We start from the raw sequence: 26,347 nt of genomic DNA, 5'->3' as shown, positions 1-26,347 counted from the left end.
AACATTTAAAAAGAATACTGAATTTGTACCTCTGGCACATTAAATCTTTCAAAATCAACATGGACATCGTGTTTCCACTCAGTTCGTATATATGTATGTTGTTGTTTTTCTAGTGATATGAAAATCTATTTTCTATATTCAGTGTTCTTTCTTTTGTTCTTGAAAGACTGCCATGTTTGCGCAATCGATGATTAACTTGTATTGGCATTGTTCCCTAAATGTTCGGATGACTGGATCATACGATAGGCCAAACCCTAAATACCAACACGAGTGTTGATTTGCTATACCGATGTGGTGCGAGAATCTGATGCAATCGTATTCATTAGGTATAAGGCATCGTTGACGTGCGAGTCTTAATCTACCTCAGAGAGTACAACACCACCATGAAGTGTCCAAGTACGGCATTTGTGGCATGGGCAGTTCTAGTTTTTGGTAGGTATACTTTAACACAATAATGTGTGCAGGTTTACTAAACCATTTTTACGTTTTTTTATCATCCAATTTCTGAGATTTTATTTTAGGAGATATATGTAGATATATGTTTGTTCATTACATTACGTCAGGAAAAGAATTGATTCACTATACAAATGCATTGAAATTGTTGTTATCATATTTGCTGATTTATGTTGTAATACTGCCTTCATAACGTCTTATTTACATGATTAGGCATATAATATGCAAATTAATAGCCTTTAATAACTATATTGAAAATTATAAATTACCGTTGCGATATAACCATATTTTAAATTGGAAGATGGTATAGTAATTTCGTGCAATGTTCATTGTTGGAAGTCCAGAGTATAGAGAATACCGACTGTTAGAATATTCATATTCGTTGGCGATCCTAACAAGTAAAGTTTAAAACTGAATAATCGTGATATTTAAATACAGGTGACTAAATTATACACTGACAGAATAGCATAACCAACGTCAAATCATGATGTCTACTATCACAACGTTCTTTTAAATGTCAACAGGTCATGGAAGTTTGGCAATGGAGTCGACCAAATTCACAGGAATTGGAAATACCGAGACATTAAAATGCCCATACAACAACCCAAGTGAATTGACTTCAATTCGATGGGAGGATGCAAACAGTGGTAGATTTATTGGTTTTAAGCACAGGGGTGGTATTGAAAAGTACATAGACAATAACAAGTACAATATTGGAGGTCTTCGGAGTTTGACAATCCAAAACGTTAGTTTGTCTGACGAAAGTAAATATCGATGCATGGTGACATTCAAGACGACTTCTGGAAAAGATGAACAGGGTCACGGATTTGTGCATCTTAAGATATACAGTAAGTATATCAAGCATCTCAACATATCAAACTTTACCATGGCAGTATTAATACCGATAACATTGATAAAAAGGTACTCGACTTAATGGTCTATTCCGGATGTTTCTGCTAATGACCAATAATCGATCATCCACCCAGGGGGTACAGATTTATTTCAAAGTGCCATTTTCTTAACATTAAACGCTAATTGTTGTGGATAATGCTGTCGTTGTTTTGTTCACAAGTGAAAGGGGATATTAATTCGTGTTTTCTTTTATTGCAGGTCCCTTCAAAGTATCACTTGATTTGCCCGACTCAGAAAGTAAAGACCCGGCTACAGACAGATTGGTTATTACCGAGAAAACAATGTTCAATGCGACATGTAAGACATCGAAGGGAAGACCAGAAACCAACTTTACATGGTATTTCAACGATGAACCAATTTCAAAGTACATACATTTGCATGCCAAAATCGGTATGGGAATGTGTAAAGTTGGGCTAGGAATTTCGTACGACTGTTCGAGTATACTTGTCATCGAGGAAGTCAAGACTCACCACACCGGAAAGTATTCCTGTAAAGCTGAGATCATCGGCATGGAGAACGACGAAGTGGACAGGAAATTCAGTCTTGAAGTTAAAACAGGTAAAGATAATAACAATTTTGGACAGAGCTGTAAATCGCAACTCTGATGGTGGTACATATTTAATATGAAACCATACAATATTCCCCCTTCCGCATCAATATGTATGAAGATAGTTTAATCAAGACTTTTTTCTTAACTGTGTTAATCATTAAAATAGTTAGGGAAAAAGTCTTTTGGGTTTTTGTGATTATTTTATAAGAAGGAAAACGGAATAATGACAAAACAAAGTACCAACAAATCACAAGACTAATACAGACAACAAAAAAGCACCTACATATCAAAATATGTAATAAGTGGCCCCAAAGGTATTTTTACTTGAGACACCATTACATGCATTTAAACATCAGAGAAATGTTATCTAGTCAAACTGACCTAGTGTCATGACAGACTCGTATATCATTACCTTAGACTAAGAATAATTTATCTCAGTTGATGGAGTAAATTTTAGGTTATATGTAGACAAAGATGTGTACACATTGCTAATGTATTATCATGTGCCCTTTTTGAATTGTAGGATCATATCTTAGACACTAATTGACAGCCCATTAGTATTTGGGGCTCTGTCTCCGAGACTTGCTATATTTAAAAATGGCAAAACACGTCCTTGCAAATCGGTCATCCTACATCACATCAACTATCATAACAGAAAAGTAACTTGCAATTTTTTTTCTCCATCCTTCTGTCTACAGCTGACGACCACCTATTATTAGGAAATGGTGGCCAAAGTCTTCAATCGTCAACAGGTTTGACTTGGTTCATTCAAATGTGTGTTACATTTGTATCTTTCTTCTGCAAATGGTGATTTCCGGAAGAAACTATGCATGAAATTGTGCTCAAAACGCACGTGCACTTTTGTAAACCGTTCAATACGACATCTCCTTGGTTATTATCACAAACTATATTCAATTGTCTCACTGCTCCCACTGATAGTTGGACTTTTTCCTTGGTTTGCTAACAACCAAACTTCTCAACCATTTACACTCTGGACACCTACAAGTGCCCTAAAGATTGATGTCTACATCATTTATAGCTATCATATTTGATCATATTTTCTTTTCGGCTTTAGAAACGTTAAGAATATCTTGCTCGACAGAGTCAATTAAGTATGTTTTAATGTTAAACCCTCAATATCCATAAAATATTAACTAGAACGTTTCCTTTTAAAAGAATAAATCTTAGCAATTACCGAATTGACTCTAAACTGTGTTCGTATTAAGCGTAAGGAGTATATGATATATGTGCTCAATTTGATAAATAATAGTGGTTCAAACTCCTTGTATTGGGTCATGATCAGGTTGTTACATTAGTACGAGCATGCATTGACTTTTTCTGTAATGCGGCAAATACATGTAGTGTACTTGCAACCTAGTAGACTGAGCTAATTATGTAAGTCCACACAAACTTTGGAACACATCAGAGAGAATCGACTAGCTTCACGTCACTTCACTTCACCAATGTAAGGTGTCAACTAATCATGTTAACCAATTTTCTGTTATATGATTAAAACGAAGTTGAAGACGAATGTCACTTTAATCATTTGTCCATTTTTACTAATATAAATAATAATAATAATAATAATAATAATAATAATAATAATAATAATAATAATAAGTTTATTTCACCAAGAATAAATGTACATGTACATGATTGGTGAGGACAAGAGAGGTAGTTCTAGTGGAACTAATCGAGTCTCTGGCCCTGAATACATACACTTGTTAAATGAAAGCAGTAAATTTTGCCATCTTATATACATTAGATATACATTAAATATATTTACAGTGTCAACAAAGACTGAAACTTACATTAGAAAGAGAAAATATGATACAGGATTTTCACTATACTGTGTTCAAAAGATAATTTTTAAGCGACTTTTTAAATAAATTTCTTGAGGAACAATATACTACTATACTGCCCCAAACTATTTGTATCCACCTTCTAATGGATCGAGCATTTGTCGACTTGTTATCTACTGTACTTCAATGTTTTATCAGTTTTGTTTTGTATGACATTTAGTCGATTTGTAATATATTCTTTATTTAATAAACATCTAAACATTATCTTAGAGTTATTTTCCTGCTGCAATGTCTCGTCTTTCTCTTTCTCTTGTAAGCTACTTACCGCATTTGGGCTGATGGCCTTCGAGTACGATATAAAGTGAATTTATTTTTTAAGGAACAAACTGTCAACTTAGTGATTTTTACTTCTATACTTGGGTTACAGTTGGGGGTGGGTACTCAGCTGGGTAATGAGCATAGTTGTGCCCTGGTAGATTAAAATTACAAGCACAAAAGTCATGAAACAAATTAGAAACTACTACGACTTCGAAAAGCTGGGAAAATATGTGTATGTGTGTGTGTGTGTGTGTGTGTGTGTGTGTGTGTGTGTGTGTGTGTGCTTGCTTAGATGTGTATGTCCGTCCGTCCGTCCGTCCACCCAGACGTGTGTGGTCACGATATCTCGAAATCTCTAGCACGATTCTAATGAAAAGTTTTACACATCTTTCACATGGTAATATCAAGAACTGGTTAGATTTTGGTAAGCATTCCTTGAATATTAATTAGTAATTGGCATATTATATGTTTTTAGTAATTCGGCTATATCTTAAGAATGCATACACAAATTCACTATAATTTGGTACATATGTTAACCATAACAAAACGCATATGTCCTATAAAGGTTGTTGATGTAGATTTTAGTTTTAATAAGTAATTTGCATAATTGATGAGTTTAAGTAATTAAGCTACATCTTAAGAATGCACATTTCAAGTTTCTTATTATAATTTGGCACATACATCAGCCATAACAAAGCACACATATCCTATAAAGCCTGTGTTCATACCTTTTATTTTTAGTTTCAAATGATTACTTTGCATAATTAATGATTTTTGGTATTTAGGTTTAATATATCGTAAGAACGCAAGCTTCAAATTTCATATAATTTGGTATATATATCAACCATAATAATGTGCACATGTCTTAAGAAGTTTTTTGACAAAATATTTAGATTTAATTAATCAATTTCATAATGATTTTTAGCAATTAGGCTGTATCTTAATAATACAAGCTTCAAATTCCATGGTGCATTCACTGATGATGACAATGTGCATGTTTGCTATAGTCTTTTATAGTAATAAGTAATTTGCATAATGACTAACTTTTTTATTAATAGGCCATATTTTAGAATGCAGGGTTCAAATTTCATATATTTTAGAACATCATACATCTCACATCAAACATAACAAAGCGTACATGTACAATAAAGCTTGTTGATGTAGAATTTAGTTTTAATGAATAATTTGCATTATTAATGATTTTCGGTAATTAGGCTATTTTTTGATAATTAGTAATACCTTTAGGATGCAAGCTTTAAATTTCAGATACTTTAGTACATGCATTGATGGTAAAGAAATGCATGTGTCATTTTAAGCTTGTTGATGTAATTTATAACCTTAATGTTTCATTTGCATAATTACGTAATGCCATAAGATGGACGCTTCAAATTTCATATAGTTGCATATAATTAATTTTTCAATTTAGTGGTACATCCTGTTTGATAACTATTACTCAGAATTCTACTTTCCAACAATGTGGGTATGGACAAAACTATGTGGTTTTGCCCTTACGGAGGGCATTCAGTTTACATCTGGTCTGTATGTGATTTCATATATTTTGACTATGTTAAACTTTTAAAGGGCCACGTCCTTTTCCGAGTTTAATTCGCTATAGGATGCCATTCACTAGTACAACGGCTTAATTCCCTACGATTAAAAAAAAGTAAACTCCTCCATTTAGAAAACAAAAGCACTGTTACAGTCGCATCTGTATCTATTTTGAAGAGTGAACATAGCCAACTTCATTGTTTTATACTATTGCTTATTGTTATCGATGATTTAATAGACTTTGATAAATGTCTTGCTGAGACTGTCAGCTGCCTAAACTAAACCTATTGGAACATATTTTCTTTTATAGAAGTTTAAAATATAATTTAAGAAACAATTTGATTCATTATCGATGGTGCCCAGGTACAAAGTTGTGAACATTAATTAAAGCAAAAGACGATTTTGATAATTAGTGTGACGTGAACTGTAATTCGATGTATATGTTTGTTTGATTGTTTTTTCGTTTGGTTTTATGTTTGTTTTTTTGTTTCAAGGATGATGCAACCGAATGCAATTTAAGCACTCTTAGTTTATAATAAATCATAAACAAAAGCAATATCCTGTGTTTAATCAGCCTCTCAATCATGTGCAATTACATAGAAAAGAAACCGAAAGTCATACATGCAAAACACAACTTTTAAATTCAAGATCAATATCATATTATAAATTCGTGTGGTGTCGAAAAATAATTGAAATACTTTGGGTAATTTAGTTAGTCAAATTAACACTTTACGGATGGGGTGACTGCTGATCCACTGAAACGATGCCATTGTATGCAAATGATCTAGCTATAACGTTTGCCTATACGAAACACTAGTACCTGGTACTAAATGTACATGCATGAAGATCACTATCTCAATTATTACCTTGTAACAGTAAGGTATTGTTCTACAAGAATAACATATAAAGTGCAAAACACGGTGTCCTTGAATTAGTAACTTATTCACGAATGTCGAGATAAGTCTGATGCAATCCTGCAATTCGTCGCATACTGTAAATGCATTTTGTTGACGATGAGGCTTTAATGTAGAGCTGACCACTATGAAGAAAGCAACGACAACCACGGTCCGCCTTGTGGTATTAATAATTATCTTCTTCAGTAAGTATACGCCATTTCATTTTTTTCGTTGCTGTTTTAAATAAATTCATCTTCATGACATTGTTCACTTTCTTATTCCAGAGCTAAGGTACGCCAAACCTGACATTTTTCTCACCATAAATTATATGTTACCTTTCAAACTGAACCTAATTGCTCTCAGTGCTACACATTGAATTATAAAGTTATATCCCCTTTGTTAGTTCATTATTCATGGGTGTCTATGTAAATACGATGTAAATGTTCACTTCATTCAGGATAGAAAACTCTTCAGTAAGAAATGTTGATGTGTGTATGAAGTTAGGTTTAATTAGTATAATATCAAAAGTGCTTATTTGTTTCAGTACGCAAAGGGATATCGAAAGTTTTACATAACGTGAATATCCTGTAAAGAATGGACTCCCTTTGCAAACAAAGACGTGAAATCTTGAAGAGTACAGTGTGAGGTCATCTTCTTTGAAATCATATGGCTCAACAGGATGTAGATTCTAGATTTAATGTTGATATATGATTAAGAACATCAAAGCGCGTGCACTATAATTATGTATTTTCTTTCACTTTCTACAGTTAGTGGTAGTTTTGCAGAGCAGCTGACACAATTTACACGTATTGGAAATGCAGTGACTATTAGATGTCCAGTTGAACCCCCTAGCGATAAGCACATTGCCTTTTCGTCGATTCGATGGGTGAATGACAGCACAGATGGATTTATTGCTGCACAAATCCCTGATGGTATTAAGTTTGACAAATACATAGACCCTCGAAAATACACTGTGCATAGTATACCTGCCTTGACGATTCATGACGTTACTTTGTCTGACGAGGGTAGATATAGATGTACGGTAACGTTGAAGTCAGAAACAGGAGAGGAACAGCAAGCACATGGCATAGTACACCTTAAGATACTCAGTGAGTAGTCAACAATTACTAGATTCTTAGACATTATTTATTGGAAAATATAATGATATTTCCAGCAAATTTGTGTCACGTAATTATTGTATTAGATTTATAATAGTACCCACACAAGAATGCGATGAAATACGTTTTAATTACAAAATTATGCTTGACTGTGTGGGCAATCATTTACCATGTTTATTAACAAAAAATGGTAGTCAACTACTGTTTTATTACTTTGCTATGTATTTACTTGCTTATCATTCCAGTTCCCTTCAACCTATCACTGGGTTTATCTGAGACTTCGACCGAGACAGGAAATGTACTGATTGCTGAGAAAACACGGTTTAGTGCAACGTGTAAGACAACGTCGGGGAGACCAAAGACCACATTTACGTGGTATTTCAACGGTCAACCAATATCTAACAACAGACATTTCCGCATAAATGATGAGAATTGCGTTAGAGGGATAGATGGCTCTTTCAACTGTACAAGTCAACTCGTCATCAACAAAATGCATGTCCGTTACGATGGCAACTACACGTGCAAAGCTGAAATTCCAGGATTGAAATCAGGTGTGCAAACAAAGACGTTTACTCTTCAAGTTAAACCAAGTGAAACAGGTAGGATTAATACTTTCTTAAATAATTTCTCTGAATTTTTATCAATGAAAACATTATTCAATTGACTATATGCTCTTCTTTTGCTGATCATGACGTGTGATGATCGAAAAATTGTGAATAACTAAACACAAATGCCTATATAATTTATTTTCAAAATATATCATGTGTTTACAATGTTTCATACTAAAAAATTTTAAATAGGAAAACGAACCTAACATGATACACAGTCACATACAGTGAAATATCTTAACCCCCTTCATTGAATTCCTTTTTATCTTTCCAGATATTGATGTTCAAGTTGACGAACCTCTGTCTGAAAATGCTGGACACAGCCTTCGACCTTCAACATTGAGGACTTGGGTTATTCAAAGTTTTGTGAGCTTGATTTTGCAAAGGGCATTGTTTTAAATACAGAATGGAAGATACTAGACACTTCGTCCATGTGACCTGTGTTTGAGTCCACCAACTTTATTTTGCTGGATATTTCAAACGAATAATAACGAACAACAAATCATCTTCAAACTGCCTCCAATGCCTAAACATTTACACATCAAACATAATGTTTGCACTTCGTTTTATAATATTTGAATATTCACTACTAATTTATCTGTTTTGTAATAGAATTGAAGTCATGAGCATTTGGCGCTTATCCTTCTTTAGTGTTTTAGAAAAGTTTTGGCCAATTTAAAAACACGGTAAACTGTTAATAAATTCTGTCGAAACAAAACATCCGTTGTCAGAAAAGTGTAACTTCAGAATATGATTCAATGTGTGTGTGTGTGTGTGTGTGTGTGTGTGTGTGTGTGTGTGTGTGTGTGTCGATTTTTATTGTTTATTGTTTGGTTATTTTTACTATGAAACAATATGATATCGGAATTAATAGTTGTAGGAAAAAATGATGTGATAATCAATCCCATATATTTGTTGTGTGGTTTCCCCCATTACACTCATAGTGTAGAAGATTCAACCGAGTCTGTCATGCACCCTACAAACAAAGGCTTTATTGCTACGATACCATAATATATCTAGATGCTGTACACTGCTTATATCCAAATCGACAACTTATCGATAGGTCGTAGTTCAAAGTGCATCGGACCTCATCACTTATCGTGTAAAGTGACCGCTCATCCAGTGACACTCCAACCCACATACTAATAGTGATCTCGTCTATATGTGAAGTTAACCCCCGACCCCAAGCACAGTAAGTGATGATTGTGAATTTTAAATGTAACTGGAGAGAGACTACCGTTTTCTTCATGACTACCTACTTCAGTACAGTGATTTGTGTTTATTTATCAGAAGTTGCTTTTGTGTTCTAGGGGAATGAACGTAGCTGTGCAATCATCGCCGTTTGGAAACTTTGCCATAGTGATATAGCGTACGTTTATTTGCATTGTAAATACCATGCCGTGGCCTATGTAGTGAACTTTAATATTAAGGTATATGATCTAGTAGCACTTTGTACTCAATGATCCTTTTGGAAGTCAGACATACAGACAATGATTATCACTATCTTTAGTGGTGAATTCTTCTATTCCCCTTTGTAAACGTGTGGTTGTTTTTTGTTCTGTCGGCAAATGTACAATGATGTTCCCATGTTAGTTCGTTTTACCTTGCTTATCATTGTTTTAAAACCTAAAACGAGGAAATTAATAAGTCACCAAAATTAAATTTGTACATTTCTAGCTATAAAATCATCCGAACTTAATGTATCATAAAGTTCTGACTACTTACCATGGCGAGTATCGTGTTTAGTAGATATGTATTATGTATATGTTGACTGTTCATATGTCCCATCGTTACCTAAGTACTGCCCCTTTTAATCCAAGGCCTAGTAAACGTCACAAAATTCACGGTGAAACTTACAAGATGTCGTGGAATATATTCCTTTCAATTTGCAAAGATATCATATCCAAAAGTTCCTTGTTTAACCGTTCTTACAACAGTTCTGAACGCGAGTGAATAAGTCTCACAATGTCTGAATATGTACAAGTCATACACCCACTACTGTCACATGGTGGAATCCAACTGTCACATGGTCGAATCGACATATTACGTCAAGGGAACGAAGACTTTACTCTGGTCATAACAGTGTATACCTGTACAATTGGAATTGTTCGTTTTATTGGCATTTACCCAAACTTTAATACTAAACTAACTTCGCCGAAGTTGGACCTCTGTAAATAATTAATGGATTTGGAAATACTACAAAACAACATAAAGCAGTTGTCACTATGGCAACCTCACTACGTACGACAAAGCCCCGTTGACAAAGCGCGGGTGTCAAACAGACTTCGAAGAAAGCAGTTGTTTCGTCTTCACTCTGTTTTAAAGTTTGTTCATGTTTAGAGTCAATAAGTTATTGTTCAATAAAACATGATATGAAGTGTAGTGTTTTGTAGTATAAATCGCGATAACATGTGACCTGAACTCAATCTTGTCCTGAAACGCCCAATGATGAATAGGCTATAATGGGGGGGGGGGGGTGTTTATGATTTGAATAAGATTATTTTTTAAGTGACTGCAATGTAGTAATAGGTATATTTTATCTACAATAATAGTCTTAATGTCATGGAGTCATCGATCATATGGTGAACTACACCATGGCCACTTATACTATCAACACAGCTCATAGCGGTTATCAAAACTCTGACATTTGAATAAAAATATAATTATAGTGAAGCTTAGACGAGATGTCGACAAAGTACTGATAGGAATTTGTCCAGAAAACACACACACACACACTCTCTCTCTCTCTCTCTCTCTCTCTCTCTCTCTCTCTCTCTCTCTCTCTCTCTCTCTCTCTCTCTCTCTCTCTCTCTCTCTCTCTCTCTCTCTCTCTCTGTCTCTCTCTCTCTCTCTCATTTGAAAGTTCAAATCCGACACTCATTTCAGAAGTTTTTAAGGGTATATGATACGTTTATTAAATCCTTCAAACATGGATTTAACAATTTTAACATATACAATCTATGAACAAATGTTACAATACAAGTTCTTAGATTGAAAGAAGTAAATACTGAAACAGAACAAATCTGTCAAATACACGAGAGACGTAATGAATAAACATCAATAAATCCCTATAGATTCTGTAAATGAAAAATGTAAATATATATATATATATATATATATATATATATATATATATATATATATATATATATATATATATATATATATATATATATATATATATATATATTATTTTATCATTATTATTATTACATCTCATAGATAAAAATACACTACAAAACCACACACACACACACACAAAGTTTTTTCAAAACCTATATGTCAACAACAACAACTGTTCCTAACAAATATAACAAAAAACTCTATGTATAAAGAAAACAAGTTTTTTCTTTCAATGAAATACAGACTGGGACTTATTGCTACATGTATGTTTATCTTGAATCAACTTTCACTTCAATATTTTGTTCGATAATCATTCGTGGCATTTGACGATATGAGAAACAAATCAGTTGTGAGTATATCTAAACATAGTTTTGTTTTTTTTTCTCTTTTTTTCTTTTTTTTTAAATATTTCTTTTAATACTTTTTTATTATTTGTAATTTAAATATACATCACAATGAAAACAATCACTGACAAAGGAAAAAAAAGACTATCTAAACATAGTTAATTACTCATGACATTCCACTTTCTGTTTAATTTTATTCATGTTGTTGATATCAATCGAGGGCCACATTGGAAATGAGTGTTTTTTTAAATACTTTTATGTGTTACCCCCTGTGATTTTTTATACCTTGTATTTTGATATGTACTTGTATGAATTTTTTTTATCTCGAGTCATAAATTCAAATTCGAAATTGATATCAGTACTAGAAATACTAGTTTAAAATAACTCAACGATATGTACTCTGATATTAGTTTAAACAACCATGGGAAATTGCTAATGTTAACTCAAATGTACTAGGCTAAGGTGCCTTGGTGTCTTCATATATTGAACATCTTGAACATGCAGTAAATATCCATATCACTCAAACATCAGGCAGTAGACTGTGAACCTAACAGCGAATCACCGGATGCTTTCTCCTTTTGCGTTTTCTATGATTAGTGGAAAAAAGAAGACAAATTTCGTTATATCCTCATCCCTAGTACAATGATGTGTGTGTGTCACGTGACTTCGATGCCGTCATGTATGGAATAAATTACATTTTATGTCGATAATGAAGCACGAGTACATTTGTTAAAGAGAAGCAATAGGTGATCATTCATTAAAATGACTTTACATATTTAGAAATGGAGGCATCGTACATAATATCCCCTTTACATTCGATAGTAACAACAATGTGTAGATCGCCTGATCCGATATCATAACAACTCTAACATTCCACATTATAGCCATGAGTAACTTTATAAATGTAAGATTAAGGCAAACACTCACCTCTTTGCGATGCCTTGACCGGTCGCGGTACATCCAAATATTACATGCGACAGATACACACAAAGACAATAATGACAACATTGACACGGTCACCAGGATGTTGTATGTTATTGTGTTCTTGAAATCACAGAAGGGATGGATGCACCCTGCAAAAAATAACAAAATGGGTGTACTCTCTTTCCAATTTGTTCATGAGTACATGTAATTCACATGCGTCATGGTATTAATGTTTTGGTAAGTAAGTTCTAATATATTCCATGAGCATCTAGAAAAGTACACATCAAATGCCATTAGCAAAGAACCGGATTGTCAATAATGACAAGGGTCAATAACATGATCATTGCTTTTAGAAATTCAAAGTCGGTTTAATATCTTCGCAATTTATGATAAAAGCTTAACTGCAAGTACTAAAAAAATTGAAAGTGGTATTTACACACCTTCGTCGCCATGACAGCCTCGAGAGTTGTTTTTCTGTGGCGTGGTCATTGTTTGGTCGTTCTCTTGATTCTCTTCACTTGGTGGTGAGATACACAACCAAGTACATGTAGCAGGTAGTTTAGTGGTAGGGCTGAGATGACCTGTACATGAAAAATGAGAAATGTTTTAACAACAACGATTAATTAGAATATCTGGTTATCATTTTGGAAGAATGGTGCTAATTTAGGCTGAATTCACATGATAATGTGTGAGCATACTGACCTGGTAAATAAAGGTTGATGGATTCTTTGTGTGACATAGAACATTGACTTTTGACCACACATGAGTAGGTACCCAAGTCAGAAGAACCAACATTGTAAATATACAGAGTGCTATCCAGCTCATTAGTTTGGATATTATGTCGGTCATCATCCTGTAAAAGTACAGAAACATGTTATTCTCACCTAGTATACCAATACCAGTTATACATTATAAGAAAGAATTTGGAACATTTCGTCTTTCTCTTTCAGGTCATGATCATCACTCGTAATTTGGTTGCTATAGTGTAGTTCATTTATCAGTGTGTGCTTCTAACTGTCCCTATTTGTCTCGCCACTATATGTGTCTATTCTCGTCTCTCGTCTACTTAAATTATCATATCTTACTGTATATGGTTGTATTCTGCCTGCCTGCCTACTCCCCCCCCCCTCTCTCTCTCTCTCTCTCTCTCTCTCTCTCTCTCTCTCTCTCTCTCTCTCTCTCTCTCTCTCTCTCTCTCTCTCTCTCTCTCGCTCTCTCGCTCGCTCGCTCGCTCTCTCTCTCTCTCTCTAAATCTCACTTTCATTTGAAAGTTCAATTCGATCACTCATTTCAGATGTTTTTAAAGTGTATATTACATGTTTATAAATCCTTCAAAAATCATTGTAAACCATTTTAACATATACAATCTAGAAATATTGCACAACATGTCTTGATAATACAGAACTTACCACAATTTCGTCGTCATTAAAGAACCATGTCAATGCATGTAATGGGGAGTTGGCAGTACACTGAAGGACGGCAGTGTCATCATGTTGTATCGGTTGATGCGTCAAACGAATAGACATGTTGTGTTTATCTACAATAAAGTATAGGAGAAGCCATGCAGTGAGAAAAAACCTACCAGCCTCTTGTCAAGAGTCTTGTAAAGGATGCATTTTTTTCATTCCATGACTCGTTACCGTATGTACACTTAATTCGTGAAATGAATGTGATGAATCGACAAAGATGGTGCTCATGTGACGGTGCAAAACTGGCCATGGTCATGTTGTCTTTCATTTAGATTGGTGAGAATTTACATGCTGGAATAAAGCCTGGAAAGGTGCCTTGTGAATCAAAACATGAAGTTCTTAAAACATCTGTCGAAGAGAAAGTAGAGAGAATAAATAAGAAGATATACACCTACCATTAATCTGAAGTGTTATGAAGGAACTGTAACTTTGGTATTCATTGACAGACACTGTAAATGTGTAGTTGTGTCGGTTATCACAACTGACATTGTCAAAGTTTATAGCGATGAAATTATTTCCGTGAAGAGAGAAAATATTTCCATTGTCATTGTACATATAACAGTTGCTTGGTTCTCCATTGACATTTTCAAAGAAGAACAACATTCCATCAGGCGACTCGAAGCTGACATCTTTTGCGTCTAGTTCGTTCAGCTCCCAAACCACAGCCATGGATCTACCGAACTCAGTGTTAACTTGCCACACCTCGATGTGCTTACCTAAAATGATGTAGTGAGAATTACGTTGGAGATATGCCTTTATGTAAAGAGGAAATAGAACGAATTGTCTTCATAGAACTATTAAATGTTGTCCAAAGCCTCGTGAAGTTGTGATATATTCCGTGTGACTAGGTATTATTGATAAATGTAAATGTATATTTTAATATATTGCGGGTTTACATGGAGGTTTCACATTCTAAAAAATGGCCTATATAATTTGGGATTCAAAGTATTTAATATAAATTCTATTATTTTTCTTACCAATAATATTGACAGTGGTTTGTCCTATCAAATCGTCCGAGTCACTATACTTCCATGTAAAAGTTGACCCATCGTAATCATTCTGGACGTTGGATACATTTAATGCCCAGTGGCCATCAAACGATACCAGCTCGTTTTGTGTGAGTTGCTTTTCTTCGACGTTTGGTTCAAACTCACAACCCACAATAGACTCGGATGTTCCGTCTAGATAAATGAAAAAGACGTGTATGTTTAAGTGAAATGTTTGTCCCTTCTTACAGCTCTCTTTATTTGTTGCAAATATTCAAACGCATGCATGTATGTAGCATTGTTAGATAGATGTAGTGTTTTGTCATTGGCGTATTCATCTAAATCACATACAAAAAAGTCTTGCTCAGTGTGTGTGTGTGTGTGTGTGTGTGTGTGTGTGTGTGTGTGTGTGTGTGTGTCCGTCCGTCCGTCTGTCTGTCTGTCTGTCTGTCTGTCTGTCTGTGCGTGCGTGCGTGCGTGCGTGGACACCATGTATAACAACTTCAAGCATTATTTACCTGTTCTGGTTCTGGTAACACAAACATTTTCTCTGGATGTGTTTACAGTAACTCCACTGTCTAAGATTAAGTTTGTGCCTGGTTCCACGTAGAGGTCATAGTTCAGAGGAATATATATGTCTTTAATTCCTACAGATTGCACTCCTAGTATTTAAAAAGAACCATATAATAATTTAATATGTCTTGAAATAACTTACCATTTATTGATAAAAAATATGACTAGACGGAAATGTTTCCTATGTATGTTATGAAATATAAATTTGAAATTGATATTGTTTACTTTGAATTTCTTAGAATAATTCCAGACTCTGAGACGGTATATCTAAGAATAAGTATCACACTTAATGAAATAATAGCTTCAATTGTAATCGTTTGATTTGATTTGATTTTTTTGTTTCTTACCATGACATCATTCAGTCACTTTAATCAGAGTTGAAAATGACAGAAAATTTTGAATAAATGCTGAGGTGACCTGATAACGCAGCATAAACGAAACATGACATGGGACGTCTTCGAATTCTTAACTTATCTTAGCAATACCTTGAAATCATTAGACTAATCTCTGTTTTACTATTTACAAAATGAAAGCGTGGTCATGTAATATATCATCGCAGTTGAATTCATATCGATGGGAGTAGGGGGTAAGACGAATTTAAAGTGCGCAACACAATTGGAATTGTTCCAATGAATTTCGGAAGAAATCTAAAATTAGCTTGATTTGCTATGGTATCGGGGTTATCACGGTGTCAGTGAAATATGTACCATCTATGCCACGGTACGAGACGCTGAATTAAATGTGCGCAACAAACTTGGCATGGTTTCAGAATTGAATCAATCACATGACAGTCTTGGAACAAAGTCTAAGAAGCAAAAAAACTCCCATGATTCAATGAAGATACAGGTAGAGATTGAAGCAGTTAAATGTATAATATACATACCATTACGGTCTAAGTTGCATCTGACCAAACCAAGAGTTTCCTTTGCGGCAAGAATACAAGCTTGTAAAAATACCAGTCCGAATGTATGCCGTAATGTTTTGTGCATTAACATTATCCAGTATGCAGACCTATAGTTGAGAACGAAACTTATTTTAATTACCTCTAGAGTAAGGCCCCGCTGACAATGATCTCGCGACACATTGTATATCAACGGTGGATTACATAGCATTACTTGGTAACGTTAAGATCTTTGAACCGTCTGATCTTATAGCAGGATAAAACGTCTGTGTAACATTTAACAAGATGATTTATATTTGATGCAAATTTGAGTTACCAAGCTAAGCATAAGTTATGACAATGTTGCGATGTGTATTTTGACAAAAAGCCAAGTAATGTCTTAAAATGATGAACTAAGACCTTAATACACAATGTACAATCGAAGTGCCGGTGTTACGGTAGGGGAACCAAACTCTAAAAAACATAACTCGCACTGGTAAAATCGGAACATCTTAAATGGCTCAGTAGGGAGATTACATAATATAAAGTGAAAGTGTATGATGTACGAGTGGTTTAGCCAAACAAAGTATTAAATTTATCAACTTGAAATATTTGATGTTTTCAAGATTCGTTGTTTTATTTTTTCGACACAAAAATCGGTCTAAACATTCAAATACCGCTTGCTCTTAAAATAGTTCAAAGCAAGCCGTTAGAGCTTCTGGATTGTATTTTAGTTTCGACAATGTCAGTGTCTGTAACAGTATCAGTTTTAGCTTCTTAATTGTTTTTTCCTATTTTTGTCAAGATATTTGCAGAATAACATCGTTTTTGCACTCATTTACAGCTGAAATTAGACTGCACTACATCAGCACTTCTGACTTTTTGCTCTTTTTTATTTCCAACTGTTTCTATATATGTTACACCAACGTTAACTACAAGTACGATTAGTTCAATCTCTGCATTACGACATTCGAAAATATTTTTGGTGCAGGATCGAACTCGAAATGTTCATGCACTTTCTAGTTCTGACAGCTAGTGTACCGGCAAGATGTACGTACAGGAAACATGACATCAATCGTACAGGAAATACGAGTGAAAGTGAAACAATAATATCGAAGTCTAGCAACATAATTATCATTTCTATAGTCTACGTCATTTGAAAGAAACACGTTGTCTTACCTTTTTGTGTATATGTGATATCGTTAAGTCGACGTTGTTGTGTCTCTTAAAACAAGTACACAACTACTAGTTCTGGCCGAAAACTTTGTTATATATAAGGTCTGTCGGTCACGAGTGATGTAATGTTTACAAAACACTGTCCTCATTGATCGGGGTCCAGAGGTAATGTTATTAATGGGCCAAATAAAAATAATCTTGTGTTTCGGCTCACTATCAAAAGTGGATTGGCTTTGACAAGTCTTTACTCAGTCTTTTGGCGGGGTTGGGGGTTGGGGAGGGGGCGGGGGGCGGGGGTGGGCGGGGGTCACAACATCTTTTTGCATACGTGCTTGTGTGTTTCTTAATTCCAGTCTGCTGATTACCACGCCATCACTAAACTACTTGACAAAGTCGAGAGTGAAAATAGATAGGGTAGGGTAATCGGAAACACACAATTCTTTTTATTTGGCCTGGTCGGTTTATAGTCTAAAGGTAATGTCTGATATGATAACACAGTAGTCCAATCAGGTAGTAAGTGCACGTGGTGGATCAGTGGAAAATTTTCACAACAAAACACCATGATCGATCACAGAAAGAACGATAGCGGCGTAGTTCTATATTTCAGTGGATCTCACCCAAACTCAGATGAGCACAAAGAGTCTGTGAGATCGGCTTTATCTCAGACTTTATGGTCCGAGGCTATATATGAATGCTAGTGAGGGAAGATAGGTATCGGAAAACCAAGTATACGTATTAGAATGTATAACACTTCTAGAAATATTTGGTGTTTATATATATTCATCGCTTTGTTTTTGAGGTTTTCTTAAAGCATCTATACAGTAAAGTTACAATGAACAAACTACACAAAATGTCGGCCAATTGCCGCAAATTACCACTTATAGTAAAATAGTTGGATAATATCAAAACAAACTATAGTGCTTCGAGTTTGCCTGTCATCATGGTTTCAAATAGTTTAGAGTCTGTAATCGTGATGTAAGTTATTGCATTGTTCATTCGTAAAGAATTCACATAACAATAATTAGTATGGTTAGTTCAATCCCAGATTATTGCAGTGATCGAACTCTCATGCACCTCCTAGATGTAGAACGACACCCAGGGAAGTGTATCGGCAAGGTATACATCCATTTTCCAGTTAATTAGATAAAATCATTTTAATGTACTGCAACTAGACCGAAGACACGCGGGCGCCTATATTTTGATTTCTGTATGGTGGCCCTTTCATTAATTTAGACAAAATGTCGCAAGAAACTGTTTCCATGGAGTCCATCTGTTTTGGTATATGTGTCGTTTTATCATACATAACAAAGTATGTAGCGAAACTAGAGAAGGTAGAGTAATCGGAAACACAACATTCTTTTTATTTGTCATGGTAGGTTAAAGTCCAACTGTAATGTAAAATAATGTTATGATAATAACATAATGATATTAAGTACTGGTCCAATCAGGTAAAGTGGATCTACAACTGACGGGTGCGTGGAAATGTTTCCTAACAAAGCATCGTGATATACAACAGAAACTGTAGTAGCGTGTCGGTGATCATGTTTGCGCGCATGTGTCGGAGGCAGACTGTAAGATACCTCGTGTAGCCCCGCCTTCACCCCGGACTCCTCTGTCTGTCTATCTATCTATCTCTCTCTCTCTCTCTCTCTCTCTCTCTCTCTCTCTCTCTCTCTCTCTCTCTCTCTCTCTCTCTCTCTCTCTCTCTCTCTCTCTCTCTCTCTCTCTCTCTCTCTCTCTCTCTCTCTCGCCAACATGTCTTTATAATACAGAACTTACCACAATTTCGGCGTCATTAAAGAACCATGTCAATACATGTAATGGGGAGTTGGCAGTACATTGAAGGACGGCGGTGTCATCATGTTATCTCTCTCTCTCTCTCTCTCTCTCAGACAGACAGACAGACGGACGGACCAAGACGGACGGACTAAAGGACGGACGGACGGACAGACAGACAGACAGACAGACAGACAGACAGACAGACAGACAGACAGACAGACAGACAGACAAAGGTGAAAACACAACACTGTCCAACTCTCGTTGGCGAAGATTTTACTATGTGGCGTAGTACTCATGTGATATGATAAAAGGGTGTTTTTTTCAACTTCATTGTGTGAGTGCAGAGTGTAAGGGAAGCGTGTGGCTGTATGCTTGGGTGAACCATAGACCCTACACCAACGGGTCTATGGGTGAACAGTTGATTCAGAAGTGGGGCGTAGGGTCTATGGGCAAACAAAGAAAGTATACAAACTGGTGAGTTCATAAATAGCATTTACTACCAGTCTATCGATTTCGATATAAAACCAAAGAGCGGACAAAAGACATTTTATTATGCAGTTTGAACTACAGTAACTCCAACTTCGCTATAAATTGCTGTCGGTTGAGGAGTAAAATCTTCGGTACTACCAGGGGTCTTAAGAGTACAACTACACCAAACGTGTATGAAGCCATTGTCAATACTTTGAGAGTCGAAGAAAATATATCCTTCATGAACGCTTAGTTTTTACACGTAAACCGTCCTGCCTTATATAGTATCCTATTCTTTCAAGTGTGGGTTAATTTGTAAAATTTAAGTAAAATTTGCCAAGAAACATGAACGTTGAATATTCTTGACGCCTTATTAGTGTTTATTTTCTTCAGATAAATAACCATGAATATGTATTGTTCATCTAATGAATATTCATGTATATCAGCTGAGACCCATGAGGCAAAAGTGTACCACTCAAAGAACAACAGAGGTGAAAGAGTTTCAATTTGGTGTTTCTTGGCAATAGACTCTACAGAACCCAAAGTTTATGTTCCCTGCGTCTATACGTGTTATCAGTACTAATCTGTGTGGGTATTTTCTGTTGCCCGTTGATTTGATTAAATTTGGATATGACAAGATTAGAGGCTATAATCGGACGACTGCTAAGTTTTCAAGATAATTGGTATAGCAATGAACAGTGTCAAATACAGATGTCATGGACCGGAGGAGGACATATACAAACTAATGTACGATAGTCGTGTACGTCTAAGAACTTATATATATATAATTATGTTCGGCCCAATCTCAAAGAAAATTTACAACATCTCGATCGATCGGTAAACACAACCTGATGACGACGGAATCATTCAATTGCCTCTTGAAAGACCTTGTCGTAAATAACTGTTGCCAAGCAGGTGAAATGTTTACAGTTACGAAAGTCTATAACCATTACAACGAGAAGGTCGGACGGTGTCGGATGGTGAAATGGCCACCACTAATGTTGTCCTGCCACATGAACGTTTGGTAGGTTGTCTGTTCTGTTCTAATAGACTTGAATATGGTTGTCCGTTTACAATTTCAGAACTCTGCTCGCCACCGTGTTTATCTTTCTACAGATACTGGAACAATAGAGGTACCACAAGCGAGTTCAGCATTGGCATTTTGTTACCGAGTACTCGACGCAGTATATGCGTTAATGTAATCCTCATGTACAGGTGTTTGATTTGTTTTATTTTTCAGCGTTTTTGCAAACCAACAGGAGAAGTGTATACCCTGACTCGAACTGAACGTCAACATGGGGAATTTCAACTCCAATACTCACTTCAACACAACGAATACCAGAGATTAAATCATGACAACGTGTTCATGGACAGACTGGGAGACTTGACAAGTGGGATTTACCATCAACATGGAATAACGGATGGTAAAAAATGCTCGGTTAGTGTGAAATAATCATTTTTAGTTCTCTCAAAATGTGCGACCTTCTTGGAATGACTTTATATCAGAATTATAATCAACATATTGAATAAGGAAACATTAGCTTCGGCTAGAATCCATGTTTTACAGGGCATTTCATTTCTGTATTACAAAAAGACCGAGCACTCCAGGCTACTGCAGTATTAGGATGCCTTAATCTATGAGAAATGTTGTACTTCCAATAGCCATATGAATTATTTAGATATGATTATTTCTAATTTTCGTCAACTGTTATGCAATACATTACATAATAATCAAAATATTATCAGGTTTTCTTTTCTATGTGTACGTGACATAAAATGTTGCGGTACCAATGTGTCACAAAATAAATTGCCTTTTAGCATCAATACAAGTCTTGAGTGTTTTGACCCTGATGTTATCGTGTGTTGTAAGAACAATGCGATTGACTTTATTTGTTTGTATACGGCGACTAAAGTCGTGTCACAGTTCACACATGGTTTATATACTATAGCGTGTATAGTGGCTATAACTTATACTAACTATAAATTGCCCATGAGGCAGTCGTACATAAGTGGAGGATATATTTAATTTCATTCTGCAATAATATAAGTCTCTACATTGTAACCCTGTTTTAAAAACTTATTTCATGAAAAAGTAGTATAAACATGAAGATTGAGATGCTAGTGACTAGCGATATCGGTCAACAATTCGACTGTTTTTCAATGGGCAAAGTCACAACAAATTTTCAGAGCGGCATACAGGCACAAAACGTTCCTCGTTGCTAGTAAGAAATCATCCCCTTCTTTCTTTAATGGACCAGATATATGCATTTGAAACAACATACAACAGGTTGTTTAAAACAAACCAGAAGCAAACAGCTATAAACTTGAGCATTGTTAATAGAGTGTGTCTGCCATTGTGTACAAAGGTAATAAATAATAAATAATGCCTTATTCCATCCGTCGATACCGAAATATTCATCTCAACTTTACGACCTGTCCTTGTAAAGATTTGAATGATAGCAGTATACAGAATATATATATATATATATATATATATATACCCTGTGTACTAGCAATACGACTTTTCACAAGCTAACACACATGGGGTCTATAATTCAACTACATAAATTGACACAGGTTAAAGGTTGTTGAATTTGATTAGATTTCCATCGTATAGTGAGGTACAGTGACTCATAATGGAAAATTAGTAGTTCAGTCTGGAAATATGCGCTCCGAGAACACCAATACAGACTCGGGGTGAAGACGTGTCGGAGTTCTGGGAACACATTTCGTATAACACAGAGCTGGTTAGTATTAGCTTCTTCCAAATAGTGTGAAATGTTCATCTTCTTTACAGAAAGACACTTATCCATTCCTCGCATGGAAGTTTGATTTTGGCGCCCACGGAATTGACGATGGAGAGATCTCGTTTCTAATCAATCATTGCTACATAAAATGGAGGTTATTCACCAAAAGAGGAAGCAATGGCGACTTGTGGACTTCAGATTTAGTTGGAGGTAAATGTATTGCGTAGAAATAGAAACATAACATAATGTAATGTGTCAAATATGTAACATCGTAAAACTGGAGAATTTTGCACGCCACTATTTCAATTCCAGACAATTTTTCAGTCAACCAAAGTAAAGACTGGAGCATACACTTTGCAAGACACCATATTATAGTCACTTGGTATTAAAATACACAGGACACGTCAACGCCTAGTTTTATTTCCTACCAATACTTGTTTTTGCCAAGCTAGCGACCAAGCAGGGAGAATTCATGGTCTGGACTGACTTGCTACCTTCTGAGTATAAAATGAAGTGGTTTGGAGTATGATTTTCACTTTAGAGGGAATGTATTCAGAGATTACAAGAGATGGGTACACTTGTTACATTTTTCAAGGACTGTCAGTATACTGTTTGTGAACAATGGAACCTTTGCATTAAACTCTGAAAAATTTAATGACATGTGGCACGTTCTGATAACCGAACTATTCGGATAATCGACGTTCGGATAATCGGCAAAAGAAAACGAAACATGAATTGTAGACACTTCAAGTAACTTGAAAACCATCGATAGTGACTTTTCATACTTTCAAAGATACCAATTATCGTTACAGCGTCAAATACTCCATAATACTTCCCTACTTGCTAGGTGTTCCACTAAATGTTTTAATAACAAAATCTCTACATCAAACATATCATAGCTACATCAAAAGATTTCATGTTTGTATCTGTTTTGTCTGCAATAAAGGTAAACAGCAGTTATCTGAAATCGCTGGGGCTACTTATATGGTATTGACTGCATTCTTCCCACATCATGATGCCTGTACAGGTTTTCCAAAATTATTGGCTGAAAAACGTGACAACCTTCTCTTTAAAGTCAACGTCAAACTAAGTCGACGTGATCAAGCTGTCAATAAGGTAAGTGCACATCACCATAGAAACATATCAATCATCGAACTAAATTTTTTTTTACAGATGATGCATATGACATGTATACACAAATTTATAGAAAAGTTGTTTAAAAGTGCAAGTTCGCAAATATACTCACGGCCATATATAATACGTTGGACAAAATCATCGTGAAATACGGGTAACGCACATTGTTATTAGCTCTTACCAGTACTATAGACGTGATCAATATATAGTTATTTTTGTAAATTGTTTGCATTTAGGTCTGTATTTCTCGTTGTTGTTTACAAAAATCTAAGAACAGTTCAATCGATATTGTCAGGCACGTGTACACTGACGAGATCACTTAGGACAGTCGCTTACTCCAGAAGATAGGTAAAAGTGAGAGAGAAAACTCTTGGGGAACAAATTAAACCCCTCGATTGACATTGTGGGTCAGTTTTTGGTTTGCTTCTTAGCTGATACGTCATCGTTATGTGAGAACCAAACAATAGCTTGTATGACTCGTATACGTAACTCACTAAAACTGACAAAATGAAAAAAATGGGCTCTTTGATTCTTGGTAGGATATACCTAAGTGTTGAATTGCTTCGTCCCATGACGAGTATACATGTAAGTAAGTTAGCATTGTGCCCTTGCTTTAGAGAGACATAAAACGTCCTGAACATAGATATACATACACCAATACTATACAAAAATGCCACCCCCTACCCCTATCTGATTTCTGAGATCATAACACACACATTGTATAAGTCAATTGATATTTACTGTCATTTAATTTCTGTTATCACGATTGTGTAAAGGCGGACGACTTTTCAGCAGTAGCCATGAAGAATGACTTGGACACCATACGTTACCTTATTTCCACGTATGATGATGACGATCTGAAATGTTTGAACTCTGAAGGGGTACGTTAAATGTACATATTGAATACAGATAACAGTTACTGTTTGCACAGAATCACAAATCAACGTAATACAGTAATGTATGCCAGTGCTGGTGTCCCTGGCGATTCAGTAGTAAAACTGTCTTTTTTTTATTCGACTTTCATGTCGTTGTTGTATTACGTACATGTACTTGCAGAAGCATGTTTCCATAAATGTATAATTTGTTGACAAATAAGAAATATGTCCGTCTCTTTCGCAAATGTTACACACATGATATCAAGCCAGTGTGCACAGTACCATTAATGACTGGTGGAGGATAACTCACTGGCAGCTTACCTGAGTGGTTGAACTCTTTCATGTAAAGGGTTTGTGGCTCTTTGCAAAAAACGTTATACCTATTAGGGCTTTATGTATTTTATGTCAAAAGTGTCCCATTTGTACTGGTTATACACACACTCAACTCTTCGTTAGAGTAGCAAGAATGCAATTCTACTCTTTTATTATTATTACTCTCCATTTGTATTCTTGACTAGGACTCGGCTTTACACGTAGCGTTCAAGTGCGATGCAGCTGAAACTTGCATCTACCTGGTAAAGAAATTCCCACAACTGACGTGGGTATCTGACGAGAAAGGTCAACTACCAATAAAGTATGCTAGTGACAAGATGCACCGCCTTATACACTATCGATTTAAAGACATAGAAAACGATCTAGAAGGTAATGACGTCACACATATAGAATATACAGAGACTGTGATCGACATTTTTTCTCCACAGTTGATAATTTGAACATGATGGAACAAACGTTACAATAATAGTACTGTTGCTATCTACACAATTAGGCAACTTCACCAAATGCAACCGCCCACTATATTCTCACCCACCATAAGCTGAGAGTAACCACGTCACTACCGATTTTTCAACTTCAACCCCCTCGTTTTCTAGAGATACATAATACCATTATCTAATATACATCCTTGCTCCCCTACCGTCATCATTCGGTATTTATGAATAACGGGTCAATCTTTAAATTTCATTTTGGCAGTATCTCAAAAACGGTCTATTGGATACGACCTACGTAATGATCACGTGTTCTGTGAAGAGGCGATTGGTCAAAAGCAGTACGCTGCCAGTCTTGGCAATGCATTGGCCAGTACAACCTTACCGACACCACTGACAGTAGGAATCTTTGCCCCATGGGAATCTGGCAAGTCTTATCTCCTCAAGATATTACTGGGTAAGTTTATTAACTTTCCATCTCTCCATTATGTACGAATGCCAAGCCAATTTGGTTCCTCCATGTATAACTGTAACTCGATAAAGTGCATAAGTAGGTAACTTTAAAATGGTCTATCTACTTGTAGGATCTGTGACTCCTTGTAAGTTGTATCTGTCTTTTTCTTATGTAAGAATTTAATGACAAGAGAGGGCGTAGTGGAGTCACAGGTCCAGTCTGGCTACTTTAAGATGTACTCTTAACATATCATCACCAAGTGTTCTCTCTTGTTCGTGAATGTAATTGTTCATTCTAATGTACAAAATCTGTGAGATATGCTAGAGTATCACGAATTGCAGGCATTTTATCCCCGTGTGCTAGCCTCTGTAGTCTAGTTCCTGACAGGGGCCGTATTACGTACTACAATGTACTTCATCACTATCCCAACTGTGATGAAGTACACT

The 26,347-nt window shown here is 35.6% G+C and overlaps 2 protein-coding genes across 3 annotated transcripts; one reads left to right on the top strand and one right to left on the bottom strand.

Annotated features, from left to right (window-relative positions):
- The first annotated feature begins 337 nt into the window (after window positions 1-337).
- On the top strand, window positions 338-3,469 carry LOC144435674 (uncharacterized). The gene is made up of 4 exons (XM_078124278.1): window positions 338-432; window positions 978-1,301; window positions 1,564-1,923; window positions 2,614-3,469. The coding sequence occupies exons 1-4, from the start codon at window positions 384-386 to the stop codon at window positions 2,724-2,726; spliced, it is 846 nt and encodes a 281-aa protein (XP_077980404.1). The 5' UTR covers window positions 338-383; the 3' UTR covers window positions 2,727-3,469.
- A 7,971-nt stretch (window positions 3,470-11,440) lies between these two features.
- Window positions 11,441-19,714, bottom strand: LOC144435758 (uncharacterized). Of its 2 annotated transcripts, none has more exons than XM_078124372.1 (10): window positions 19,460-19,714; window positions 16,508-16,635; window positions 15,570-15,713; window positions 15,043-15,246; window positions 14,461-14,781; window positions 14,006-14,133; window positions 13,299-13,449; window positions 13,037-13,177; window positions 12,600-12,745; window positions 11,441-12,259 (listed from the first exon to the last, which is right to left on the bottom strand). In XM_078124372.1, the coding sequence occupies exons 1-10, from the start codon at window positions 19,474-19,476 to the stop codon at window positions 12,200-12,202; spliced, it is 1,440 nt and encodes a 479-aa protein (XP_077980498.1). In that variant the 5' UTR covers window positions 19,477-19,714; the 3' UTR covers window positions 11,441-12,199. The 2 variants fall into 2 exon arrangements, with proteins under 2 accessions (XP_077980498.1, XP_077980499.1); XM_078124373.1 differs by lacking the exon at window positions 19,460-19,714 and adding an exon at window positions 17,684-17,778.
- Window positions 19,715-26,347: the final 6,633 nt, after the last annotated feature.

This window comes from Glandiceps talaboti, chromosome 5 (assembly GCF_964340395.1).
Source record: "Glandiceps talaboti chromosome 5, keGlaTala1.1, whole genome shotgun sequence".
NCBI classification, from domain to species: domain Eukaryota; kingdom Metazoa; phylum Hemichordata; class Enteropneusta; family Spengelidae; genus Glandiceps; species Glandiceps talaboti.
The sequence above is the reverse complement of the archived record's forward strand: the minus strand, read 5'-3'. Positions and strand labels throughout refer to the sequence as shown.

Coding starts and splice junctions, on each gene's coding strand:
- LOC144435674 (XM_078124278.1), top strand. CDS start 384: ATGAAGTGTCCAAGTACGGCATTTGTGGCATGGGCAGTTCTAGTTTTT. Junction 1,302..1,563: donor TGTGCATCTTAAGATATACA/GTAAGTATATCA, acceptor CTTTTATTGCAG/GTCCCTTCAAAGTATCACTT. Junction 1,924..2,613: donor CAGTCTTGAAGTTAAAACAG/GTAAAGATAATA, acceptor TTCTGTCTACAG/CTGACGACCACCTATTATTA.
- LOC144435758 (XM_078124372.1), bottom strand. Junction 14,782..15,042: donor AACCACTGTCAATATTATTG/GTAAGAAAAATA, acceptor ACATCATTTTAG/GTAAGCACATCGAGGTGTGG. Junction 13,178..13,298: donor CATCAACCTTTATTTACCAG/GTCAGTATGCTC, acceptor TTTCATGTACAG/GTCATCTCAGCCCTACCACT.